This window comes from Mercenaria mercenaria, chromosome 4, assembly GCF_021730395.1.
Source record: "Mercenaria mercenaria strain notata chromosome 4, MADL_Memer_1, whole genome shotgun sequence".
NCBI lineage: Eukaryota > Metazoa > Mollusca > Bivalvia > Venerida > Veneridae > Mercenaria > Mercenaria mercenaria.
Window position 1 is genome coordinate 4,634,584 of NC_069364.1, and position 13,145 is coordinate 4,647,728.

The window sequence follows — 13,145 nt, forward strand, 5'->3', positions numbered from 1 at the left end:
TGAATACTATATATAAGGAGAATAAGTATCATGTACAGTAAGATTACAAATTTTGCTCAATTACTGTCTGATTTGAGTTTAGCACTGTTTTTCAACAATATTTCAGTACTGTTATTATGGGAAGTAAAGTTAACCTGTGAGCCTGATTCTGAACCAGTTGTAATCTGTTCTCCACAAGTAACTGCTAACTTGTTCACATGAATCTGAGGTGAAGGACAAAATGACATGAGACACAATGTCTTTTTATCAAGTTGTCATGGGGAACATATGCCTCACCAAGGAATCGTACTCATTAACATGAGACCATACACCTGCACTCTCTCTATTGAGCTAAGCTATATTACGGTATCTGTTTTATACGGATAAGAATTATTTGCAACCATGATTATTATGTTCAACTTTCTGCTTTACTGTAAATGCAGTAGAACTTTACCAGATACAAGAGATGTTCAAAGTCTCTCCTCAGACTGGCTGGCGGGTCCTGACCTTCTTGTAGATGAGCCATCATGATACGAGCAGTCTCGTCACCACGGTTACGAATCTCTTTTACCTAAAATTTTGTAATATAATTATTTGTTTTCGACATGAACAGCTATGCAGCAGATAATTACCAGTGATAAAAGGAAAGTTACTATCCCTAATGATATGTGTTTATAAAAGGGCAAATCAGTTTCTGACCAATAATGTGAAGTATTGAAACAGGCAGGAGACTAACTTTGGAGGATTTCATTGTTGTGTCAATCAACAAAATTAAATCTGTATGAATAAATAAAATGCACTTTTGTTTTATCTTCAAAAGCAAAAATCGACAAATTTGTATCCCCACAAAATTTTGCAAAAGGAGTTTCATGCCTGCGAAATCAATTTATCTCATAGCAAGTTCATGATAATTGTCAGATCACACTAAGGTAACACTGGTACAGGATGAATGAAATGAGACCCAATATACTATATCAAATCTGCCATGTAAGAGTTCCTATAAAAGTTAAATTACCTTTAAAGGCATGTAATAGATGAAGTCTGTCAACAGTCCATGAAGTCTTCTCACATGGAACTCCTGAAATAACATGTGTATTATAAACAATACAAATACTGTTTATTTCTTTAGGTGATTACGGTCACTTACGCATAGCCTATACGTTTAAAGGCAATCTCTGACAACTCCGTCAGGGAGTCGACTCTCCGGCTCAGTGGTAAGAGCACTGGACTATCACCCTAGAGACACAGGTTCGAATCTAACCACAGGCAGTTTGGATTTTTCATTATAAAATGCCATGCTTTTTAATTTCTGTTATGCCGAAAAGTTATTACAAGGTAAGACTGCAACTGGTGAAGAAAGATCTTATCTGATACTTCGCACATTGCTTTTCCAGCTACAGGCTTGGTATAACAACCAATCTTTCACAAACATTCAAAACCAGAGCTGCTTTTGAGAAAAGCGCATGTCTCCCAAAACTGCCTAATCATCTACCTAGTCAGTCTTTATACACTGTTAACTCACTACAAATATACCTTTGAAGAGTAAAAAGGCTGATTTTGGGTAATTCAAGGGCCATAATTCTGAAGTGCCTGGGACGATTTGGCTAGTTAATGAACCTGGCCGAGGAGTTATGGTCAAAAACAATTGGTTCAAGTTTGGTAAAGATCGGATAAAAACTGTTCCATTTAGCATGCGGACAAGTGTAAACAAGAGGACCATGATGGTCCTGAATCGCTCACCTGTCCACAAATGACCCAGTTTTAAACCTAGTATGACGTCATTTTTTCTATTATTTGACATTGTGACCTAATTTTTGAGCTCATGTGACCCAGTGTTGAACCTGACCTAGATATCATCAAGATAAAAATTCTAAACAATTTTCATGAAGATCCATTGAAAAATATGGCCTCTAGAGAGGTCACAAGGTTTTTTATTATTTGACCTACTGACCTAGTTATTGATGGCATGTGACCCAGTTTCGAACTTGACCTAGATATCATCAAGTTGAACATTCTGACCAATTTTCATGAAGAACCATTCAAAAGTATGGCCTCTAGAGAGGTCACAAGATTTTTAGACATACTGACCTAGTTTTTGATGCAGTTGACCCAGTTTCGAACTTGACCTAGATATCATCAAGATGAACATTCAGACCAACTTTCATACAGATCCAATGAAAAATATGGCCTCTAGAGAGGTCACAAGGTTTTTTTTATTATTTGACCTACTGACCTAGTTATTGAAAAGACGTGACCAAGTTTTGAACTTGACCTAGATATCATCAAGGTGAACATTCTGACTTGCTTTCATGAAGATCCGTTGAAAAGTATGGCCTCTAGAGAGGTCACAAGGTTTTTCTATTTTTAGACCTACTGACCTAGTTTTTGACCGAAGTTGACCCAGTTTTGAACTCGACCTAGATATCATCAAGATGAACATTCAGACCAACTTTCATACAAATCCCATGAAAAATATGGCCTCTAGGGTGGTCACAAGGTTTTTTTATTATTTGACCTACTGACCTAGTTTTTGAAGGCACGTGACCCGGTTTCGAACTTGACCTAGATATCATCAAGGTGAACATTCTGACTAACTTTCATGAAGATCCATTGTAAAGTATGGCCTCTATTGAGGTCACAAAGTTTTCCTATTTTTAGACCTACTGACCTAGTTTTTGACTGCAGTTGACTCAGTTTCGAATTTGACCTAGATATCATCAAGATGAACATTCTGACCAACTTTCATAAAGATCCCATGAAAAATGTGACCTCTAGAGTGGTCACAAGCAAAAGTTTATGCACGGACGGACAGACGCACGACGGATGCTGCGCGATCACAAAAGCTCACCTTGTCACTTTGTGACATGTGAGCTAAAAAGCCAATTTTCAGTAATTCAAAGGCCATAATTCAGAAGTGCCTAGGCCAATTTGGCTAGTTATCGAACTTGGTCGAGGACTTATGGTCAAACACATTTTGTTCAAGTTTGGTGAAGATCGGATGAGAAATGTTCGACTTAGATTTGTGACAGACACACACAGACAGGAGTAAATCATGTCTCCCACACCACTGTGGGGCGGGAGACATAATAACAATAGCAATTGGCCAGTTACCTTGACCAACTGCAATTCAGACAAGGTGGACCCAACAAGATGTAGGTACCTAAAGTAACCTTTAATACATATATGTATATGTTGAATTAGTCTGCTCATGACTACCTAATGGCAAACACATCACTAATTATAATTTACATTCATGTTCTAATTCATTTATTCTGTCCATGGAGAAAAGCAACCAGGACATAAACACAGACATAAAAGCTCAAGCAGATACTATAAAGTAACCTTATCATTTATCAGAGAGGCATGTATATAATTATATGTAGTGCAATATGGATCATACTAACCTCTTTGTGTAGTTTTTCCACAGAGACCACAGATTTGTGCAGGAAACTGAACACCTGACCTTCAATAGCTAGATCCATAAACATCTCGTCTTCCTCATAGTACTCCCCAGCACCTAACATACATTCATAAAGGTAAAAGTAAAAGGTAAAGGTAAATTTTATTTACCATTGCTTTATGAAACATAAACAAAGCTCTGTAGAGCTTTTGAGCGACCCTGTACGTTAGCTTTAATTACTGGTACAAGCAACTAACATATTTAGAGTAAATATTAAAGCAATATTATCTAAAACATAGAAATATCTATTCATAGGAGCACAGAGGTTACTAAGTTGGACTACACTGCTAGCAATCTAGGTCTGAATCCCAGTCCTGGCTAATATCCCTAACATTGTTCAGTGTTTAGTAATAATTTAAACTGGTACTGTTTCTAGCTGAATAGGTCTACACTGTATGTTTGGAAGGTCACCTGTCATGGCAATTATTCCATTCACCTCAGGTGCAGACTTTCGTCTACTTCACTTGTTAACCTTTACCCTGCTAAATTATTACAATGGACTAGTCCATCATTACATTTGGGCAGTACCACTTATTATTCAAAGTGGTGTTAACTAAAAATTTACTGACTGAATGGCGACCAGTGCAGACCATGATCAGATTGCACAGATGTGCAGGATGATCTTGGTCTGCACTGGTCACAAAGACAGAATCACTTGCCGCCAGCAGGCTGAAGGTTGAATAAGAAACCTTTCTTTTAAAGTTCTTGTATGTACGTTGACCAATATCTGAATTGTTCATGTATATAACCGAGTTACCAACTATCATCATGCGAGTGAACCTACCAGCAGCTAGTGGATACTGTGACAACTGCCTCAACATGACACCCCAGGCAAACCGTACAACCGCTCTAAGTTCTGGTGTCTGCCATTCTGCCCCATCCTTCAATTCCTTGTGTACATCACTGATGTAGTTAGGATCACTAAACACAGGCATAGAACCAGTGATTTCTGAAAGAGCAACATACTAAAATACAACACATGTATATAAATGAATGTAAGTGGTCTTATACAGAAAAGCATGAAAACAATGAGCTAACATTTTCCACTAAAGATGACCTGCTAAGCATATAACAGTGTAGTCATTATGTGACAAGGCACTGACAGTATACTCAAGACGGAACACAGACCATTTAACCTTTATCCTGCAAAATTTCTTAAATTGGTCCATCATTCAATCTGGGCAATACCACTTACTATTATAATTATTCTATTGGGTTTTCAATGAAAATTTACTGACTGAATAGTGAACAGTGCAAGGATGTGCAGGCTCATCTTGGTCTACACTGGTCGCAAAGGCAGAATAACTTGCCGCCAGCAGACTCAAGGTTAATATGTAATCTGAAGATCTCCTTGAGAAAGAATTTATAAATTATTTCTCACAACTACAGACCTTCTGCATCCTCCCTCTCAAGTACAGACACATCAAAACAGTACAACAACGCCATCAGTACACATAGTGTTACTGGGGTAAGAGAACCATCTGCTTGTAAAGAGTTGTCGTTCTTGAGGTAAGAGATCAGCTGCAGCGTGTCGTTTCTACTGAGGGGCTTCTGGCAGGCAAGGCAGAACAAACACTCGGCACATGTAACCTGAATCTCCTCATACATGTCCTGTATCTGTAAATATATATGAGCCGTGCCATGAGAAAATCAACATAGTGGGTTTGCGACCAGCATGCATCCAGACCATCCACACAGTCTGGTCAGGATCCATGCTGTTCGCTAATGGTTTCTCAAATTGCAGTAGGCTTTAAAAGCAAACAGCATGGATCCTGACCAGACTCTGTGGATGCACAGGCTGGTCTGGATCCATGCTGGTCGCACACCCACTATGTTGGTTTTCTCATGGCACGGCTATTATTTCGAAACATTCATTTTTATATTCAATCTATTCATCTGTAATCAAGTGTAAACAAGCAAACATTCTGACCAAGTATCATGAAAAGCAAGTAGAAAATGTAGCCTTTAAACTGTTAACAAGGTTTTTCTATTTAACCTAGACCCTCTGGAACATTTCTTTTCGACTTGACACAGATTTTATAAAACTTTATAAAGCTCAAGTGGAAAAGGTGGTCTCTACAGTGTTAACTAGAAGATTTGGAAAAAACTTCAATAATCATTAATTTGCTTTCAGCTTAATCCTTTCATTTTTGTTGTGTACAATATTTTCTCATGTAGCTGTATATAGATTAATAAAATATATTTAAACCAACTAAACTTTTCTGTGATTTGACCTAGGGACCTAGTTTAAGACCTTAAGAAATCTAGTTTTAAGCTTGACCTAAGTTTCATAGAGACAAACATTCTGATGAAGATTTATGGTGATCAAGTAGAAAATATGGCCTCTGTAGTGCTTTTAAGGTTTTCCTATTATTTCACCTAGTGATCTAGACTTCCAGTTACCAAGTTTTAAACTTGACCTAGATTTCATAGAGACAAAGTGACAATTTTGTATGAAAATCAAATGGAAAATGTGTCCTCTAGAGTGTTAACAATCTCTGATTTGACCTAGTGACAGAGTAAACCAGTTTTCAATTTGAACTAGATTTTATAGATATTCTTTCTAACAAAGTTTTCTGAAGATTAAACAGAATATATAGCTTCTAAAATGTTAAAAAAAATTCTTGCAACTTGACCCTGTGACCTAGTTTTTAACTTCAAGTAATCCAATTTTCAACTTACCCAATATGTAATGGAGACAAGCATTCAGACAACTATCTTTGATAATCAACTCTGGAGTATTAACACAAGTCTTTCTACGATTTGACCTAGTGGCCTAGTTTAAGGCCTCAACTGACCCAGCGACAAACATTCTGACAAATTTAAATGAAGATGAAATAGAACAAGAGCTGTTAGTGGACAGCGCGCTCGACTATTCTCAGTGCATGATAGTATAATATAAGCAATGAGTAAAACTTTAACATTACAATAAGCATATTCAAGTCGAAAAGAGGCCATAATTCAGTCAAAATGCTTGATAGAGTTGCCTCCTCCTTTTTACAGACTAGGGTCATGATGGTAAACAAGTATGCAAAATATGAAAGCAATATCTCAATGGACTTTGAAAATATTCGGGGTGGTACGCAAACTTTAACATTTATTCTAAGTCGAAAAGGGGCCATAATTCAGTCCAAATGCTTGATAGAGTTGCCTCCTCCTTTTTACAGACTAGGGTCATGATGGTAAACAAGTATGCAAAATATGAAAGCAATATCTCAATAGACTTTGAAAATATTTGGGGTGGTACGCAAACTTTAACATTTATTCTAAGTCTAAAAGGGGCCATAATTCAGTCAAAATGCTTGATAGAGTTGCCTCCTCCTTTTTACAGACTAGGGTCATGATGGTAAACAAGTATGCAAAATATGAAAGCAATATCTCAATGGACTTTGAAAATATTTGGGGTGGTACGCAAACTTTAACATTTATTCTAAGTCTAAAAGGGGCCATAATTCAGTCAAAATGCTTGATAGAGTTGCCTCCTCCTTTTTACAGACAGTGGTCATGATGGTAAACAAGTATGCAAAATATGAAAGCAATATCTCAATGGACTTTGAAAATATTTGGGGTGGTACGCAAACTTTAACATTTCTTCTAAGTCGAAAAGGGGCCATAATTCAGTCAAAATGCTTGATAGAGTTGCCTCCTCCTTTTTACAGACGGGGGTCATGATGGTAAACAAGTATGCAAATTATGAAAGCAATATCTCAATGGACTTTGAAAATATTTGGGGTGGTACGCAAACTTTAACATTTGTGTGACGCTCACGCTAACGCTCAAGCTCATGCCGGGGCGAGTAGGATAGCTCCCCTATTCTTCGAATAGTCGAACTAAAAAGTGGCCTCTAGAGTGTTAAAAAGGTTTTCCTTTCAAATGACTCAGTGACCTAGTTTTTCTAGAGCGAGATTTTTTTAGGGTAGCATTCTGACCAAGTTTCATTAAGGCTTGGCCAAAATTGTGACCTCTACAGTGTTAACACTCAAATTGCTGACGAAAAAAAGACAGATGACAGACACAGGGTGATCACAATAGCTCACCTTAAAAACTTGGTGCCCAGGTGAGATAAATATTCATCCTCAACCGGCATCTATTGATTATAAAACAGAGCAATAAATGCATGACCTCAATCCATCCATTTTTTCAAAAGTTATCACAAGTGCATGTATAGACACATGCACCAATATTCAATAAAACACTATATCCTGTACCTGTTTTTTATGTTTGGGAGGTCCAATTGCTCTGTTATTCTGCAGTTTGTCCAGTTCAGTTGTAACGTTCATAGTCTTCAGCACATCTGAAAATCAATAGAATCAGTGTAAAATTCAAATCATTTTAATTTCTTTACAACTGTGCACATGAAGTTGTGCAAATTGTAACCCTAATTTAACCAATAAATTTGACAGTTTAAAAGCATGTAAATCAAATTGTGTGTATTTGAAAGTTAAATGTTATGCCAGAAATCATCATGGTGACTAGCAATCAGATTGTGTCTCTGATCCAAAAATGCAGGAAAAGCTTGATTGGTGATCAAATGCAGTCCTATTCAACAATTTCTTTCATCTATTTGGTGAGCCTTGTATATACTGTATATATACTACTACAATGAAACTGGTCTGAGCATCTGGCTTTGCCTGAAAAATTTGTATGGTCCCCAACTGTTTTCCTTATACTATATTTTGACCCTCGATATCTCAATGAAAAAAGCTTACTGCCAGCCACATAGATAATCTTAGCTGTGGTTCAGAAAAATTCATCTGCTTAGAATGAATACATACTCTGTATCATTTTGTTGAGAAGCAATAACAATACACTCATGAAATGAGCATGTTTACATTCTTACCAAGAATTTTGTTTGTAAGATTCTCTTCTACCAATTTTTGTACATAACTGTTGGTCAGGTATGTAAGATCAGGGGACAGGCCAAGGGTCCATGTTCGTCCAGAAAGTGCCAAAAGCAGGGTCCTAAGTGCATTTACCAGGCTTCTACGGCCATCATAGTAGAGTAGAACAGCTACAAGTCCTCGTGTCAAACCTGGAAAGTCTGGCCTGTTATCTTCTCCTGGAAAAAGAACATATTTGATGAATAAGTCAGATATTAGACTAATAATAATAAAGTACAAGTTATCTGATTCTGCTATAGGGAAAATATTGAAAATTAGAACTAGACTCAAAACTTTGCCAAACATCAGCTAAAGATTGTATTGTAAAGTGCCATCAATCATTTAATTTCATTTCACACAAAATTATACTGATAATACAAATTTACAAAATTGTTAAATATGGTCAGAAAGAGTAAAAGTTGCAAAATTCAGTTATTGTATTATTCAGTCACCTGCAATTAAAAGTTCCAGTGCAGCAAACTCGTTCAAATCAAAGAGGTCACTTATGATTATGGCTTCTTCAATAAAGGAGTCAGGAAACGTCTGTGTTCTCTGTTCTCCATGAATAGGCAAGCCGACTGTGTTTGACTTTTTCACTGCTTCACGATGGGTTGCATTCTTAGGCTGAAAAAAGAAAACGTCATCTATTAATTGTAATGAAATCTGTCAATGCTAAATAATTAAATGTAGAAAATGACTTTATAGCAGACAGTTATCTGAAAGTGTTCATACGTAATAAATCATCTGCCAGAAGGAAGAAAAAACATTTTGACATCTTCCAACTACATGCATTTTCTTACAATGTACATGACATGCTCTCACCACAGTAGATACTGAAAATATCAGAAAGACACCTATATCTTGTGTTTTGTTCAAAGTTACAAACTCTCAGAAAAACTCCTGCAAAGGCAAATACGATGTAAAATTAAATGCCACACCATTTACTTTTTAAAACTTACAATGTTTTTGAGTAAGGTGAGGAAATCATTTTTGTGCCTCTTCAACATAACTTCGAGGTCGTGTATGGCATCTGTCTGTCTTTTGTGGATTGCAGCTTCCACAACATTCTGAAGATCTTTGAAAGGACTCCATACTCTTGCCGCTGCAATATATTAAATACATGTTTAAAAATAACAAGAATGATGTCACTACAGCAATATCCAGTAATAGTATCCCCTATGGAATGAAGTGTGTTACTCCTAACAAGGTAAGAGTGTCTTATCAATTTTATATATTTATAACATTCTACAGTGTTACTTAAAGTAGCATTATGCGCACCTTACTGCACATAGTGTGTTTTTGGTGAATGTTTTATAAAAGCAAGTTTCAGTTGCTGTGCATTTAAATGTGTTAAATTAATGATAATGTAGCATAAGTATCTGAAGTTGATGCTTTAGAAATAAAGAAATCAGATTAATAAAATAACAGATTTTTTTCTCCAATCTTCTACCCAATGATCTCCCTTACCTACAGGTAGAGATTTCTAAAGTTGAAGGGAAGCAACTCCTGCATACAATTTGACTTTTCTTAAAAAGACTGCTCCAGTCAAAATAAGAAAGGTCATAATTGGAAACTTATTATTTCTTACTGGTAACAGGAAGAGTTTGGTATATTGGGTTAAAAGCTATAATTTCCTCCACCCTTTTTCCATACACATCTATTTCAGCTGAATTTTTACTTGAAAAATGCGCATAATTCCACTTTAATATTTTCATCTCCCTTTATTATTTTTGTTCCTTCTATAGAAAAGGAAAGGTGACTATAACCAGATATTACCATCAACATTGTATGACACATGCCCTATGAACATGCTTGATAGAATGGTTTTATTAAATCCAAAAAATTTGATTTGATCTGGGTTTTACGGCGCACCAACACAGTATAGGTTTTATGGCACCAAACAGGACTACAGATTTTGATTTCACATCTCATTTACATCGAAATAAAAACATGAGGTATCGTACAAGAGGGGTATTAATTAAAAAAAAAATTGACACTGAACTCGTAAGTCTCTAGACAAAATGTGCATGACTGTCTGCTTCATGTTGTTGATAATTACCAGGTTTTGTTTTTCATTTCAGTTGGAGAAAAACTGTAAGAGATTTTAGTACACAATGTAGTTGCAATATTCCAAAGTAAAAAATAAACCATAATTCCAGAAACAATAAAATATCAATAAAACCGTTGGATGTTCCCCCAAAATATGATTACTGCATTTTAAAAGCAAAAATGCGGAATTCGTCGACTGGCATATACCTCGTCTTAGTAGTGAAGCTTCTGAAGAAGATCTTAAACTCCAACAAGTAGTGGTAAAGAGGGCGCAAATGTCCTACAACCATTTCAACTTGGGGGAGGGGTGTGGGGGGGGGGGGGGGGGGGGGGGCACAAATGTCCTAAAACCATTTCAACTTGGGGGGGGGGGGGTGCAAATGTCCAGTAGTCCATTTTTTTATTTGGGGGCAAATGTCCTACAACCAACCTAGCACTAACTTCAGAATTACAATCTTTACACTTTGCCTTCAGATTTTTGCCTTCTTCTATCACAATTTAAATGTTCTATACAGAGTCTCTGGGTTTCATTATGCTAATTCAACTGAAATTCATTTGTAGAAATTATTTCATGAACTGTAGCAGTTCCAGTGAGTAGGGCTGGGTACCGCCTTGAAAAAAATACCACGGTATACCACGGTTTTTTCCTAATTACCGCGGTATATACCACGGTATACCACCATATTTATCGTAAGATTTACAGCTATGGTAGTGGTCATAAAAATATTGAAAAACTCGCAGAAATACTTTATTTATTATGAGCAACAACAAAGACTAGTTACTTGACTAACATTAAAGAAAAAAATAATCTGGAATATTAACTTGACTAATGACTAGTTAGATTAATGACCCTTAGTACTTTTACTAGCGTGTATTCGTCGGAAGACGCCATATTGTCTCTAGGGAAGCACTGGGTCACATGTATATAGGTCGCGCTTGTTTGAAGTTCGATTTGTGCACCCGTTTGATAAACCAGTAACATTTATGAGAGCTTCATCAGATCGTTTTCAAGCAAAAAATAATAAATTTAGACTCAACATTTTCCATACTATTTATTTCTTTTTTAATACGTGCAAATACATACTGGGATATTTTAAACTATCATCATTTAAACAAGAAGCCGGGACTCGCTGAATTTACCAGACTCAAAGTAAAAGCAAGTGCGCCCATGACGTCATTCATCTATATGGAATAATCTGGAGGTTTTCGAAGGTTTTGATTGGGGATCACGCGGTCGGTCATACATGTTCAATGTTGCACCACTGGGTGGTTATTTTTGGAAACTAATAATAGTAGCATGGGAATTCCAGAGATATAAATTGGAAAATCATGCATGGTGTCAATTGCTGTTACGGAAGGCTACATAGACAATGTAAATTAAAACTAAACAGAAGTAGGGATGTTGATAAAATACCGGTATTCCCCGATGGTACCGCGGTATCGTACCACGGGAAGATGATAACACGGTTACCGGTATACCGGTAATACCGCGCACCTCTACCAGTGAGTGTTTGATTAATGTATACTGCATCTACACAGCCTATGTGCAAGCGATAAAACAAACAAGAGCTTGTAGAACATGAAATGACAGAAAATATTTGGTCAATGTGCACAAAGGTTCTACTGTTGTTGGTCAAAGTGACCTTGACCTTTGACCTCAAAATCAATAGGAGTTATCTGCTGTTTATGATGAACCTCCCTATTAAGTTTCGTGATCCTAGGCCCAAGCATTCTCAAGTTATTGTCCGGACACAGCTGAACTGTTCCTGGTCATTGTGACATTGACCTTTGACCTACTGACCTCAAAATCAATAGTGGCCATCTGCTAGTCATGATCCACATCACTAATAAGTTTTGTGATCTTAGGCCCAAGCGTTCTCAAGTTATATGGTAGTCTGGAAATGGTTTCACTGTTCCGGATCACTGTGCCCTTGACTTTTGGCCTACTGACCTCAAAATCAATAAGGTCATCTGCTGGTCATGACCAACCTCCCTATCAACTTTCATGATCCTAGGCCCAAGCATTCTTGAGAGTGATTCGAGGTTTCTGGTCAACCAGGAGCATGGTTAGCTCAGTTGGTAGAGCACCTGACTTGCAAGCAGGAGGTTGTAGGTTCGAGTCCTACACTGGGTAGATGATTTTCTCACCAAAATACAACATTCCTAACAGGCGGCGTATCCTACGGGAAAACCGATAACGTGTACGTGTATATATGTCAAAGTAAACCTATGTACCGTTCGACTTGGGAATATGTTCTATACCTTCACCGGTTTTTGTTGTTGTTGTTTCTACCCATAATTCCAGGAACTGCTGCCGCGGTGTCCGCAGTGAATAATTTTCAGGACGACATTCGATAAAATAAAGTTGCTAATGAACAATCATAAGCAGACCTACCAGTGCCGCATTACTGTTATAGATATGTGGAAAAGAAAACAAATTATTCTTATTCTATTGTATTCTAACGAGTTGAAAAGTCACAGTATTAATGGAATCAGTGTCATCCGGGTTTTTTCATTGTTGATTCAAGCGTCCAGTGCTTACTGTTTCCAATATTGAATAATATTGCAATGTAGTACTGTTTGAATGACAAAACCTCGCCATTTTATTTTTCTTTAATGTAGAAAAATCAGTAATTACAAAAATATCCATGTAAAACGAATCCAGATAAGCTGCCGTAACGAAATTATTTATATGCCATTTATCACCATTTCTAGACACAGTTCCCTGTGGTCCAATGGTTAGCGTACACGCTTCACGTGCTTGAGGTCGGGAGTTC

At 36.9% G+C, this 13,145-nt stretch overlaps 1 protein-coding gene across 1 annotated transcript in view; it reads right to left on the reverse strand.

Moving 5' to 3' along the window:
• LOC123550869 (nuclear pore complex protein Nup205-like) overlaps positions 1 to 13,145 on the reverse strand; it is a 63,393-nt gene that overhangs the window by 43,149 nt on the left and 7,099 nt on the right. Inside the window, exons 2-10 of the mRNA XM_045339324.2 lie at positions 9,279 to 9,421; positions 8,772 to 8,943; positions 8,280 to 8,498; positions 7,648 to 7,733; positions 4,831 to 5,056; positions 4,224 to 4,388; positions 3,384 to 3,496; positions 995 to 1,057; positions 434 to 550 (exon numbers count right to left, since the gene is read on the reverse strand). Of these exons, the coding sequence (XP_045195259.2) occupies positions 434 to 550; positions 995 to 1,057; positions 3,384 to 3,496; positions 4,224 to 4,388; positions 4,831 to 5,056; positions 7,648 to 7,733; positions 8,280 to 8,498; positions 8,772 to 8,943; positions 9,279 to 9,421 (1,304 nt within the window). The remainder of the gene's footprint in view (positions 1 to 433; positions 551 to 994; positions 1,058 to 3,383; positions 3,497 to 4,223; positions 4,389 to 4,830; positions 5,057 to 7,647; positions 7,734 to 8,279; positions 8,499 to 8,771; positions 8,944 to 9,278; positions 9,422 to 13,145) is intronic.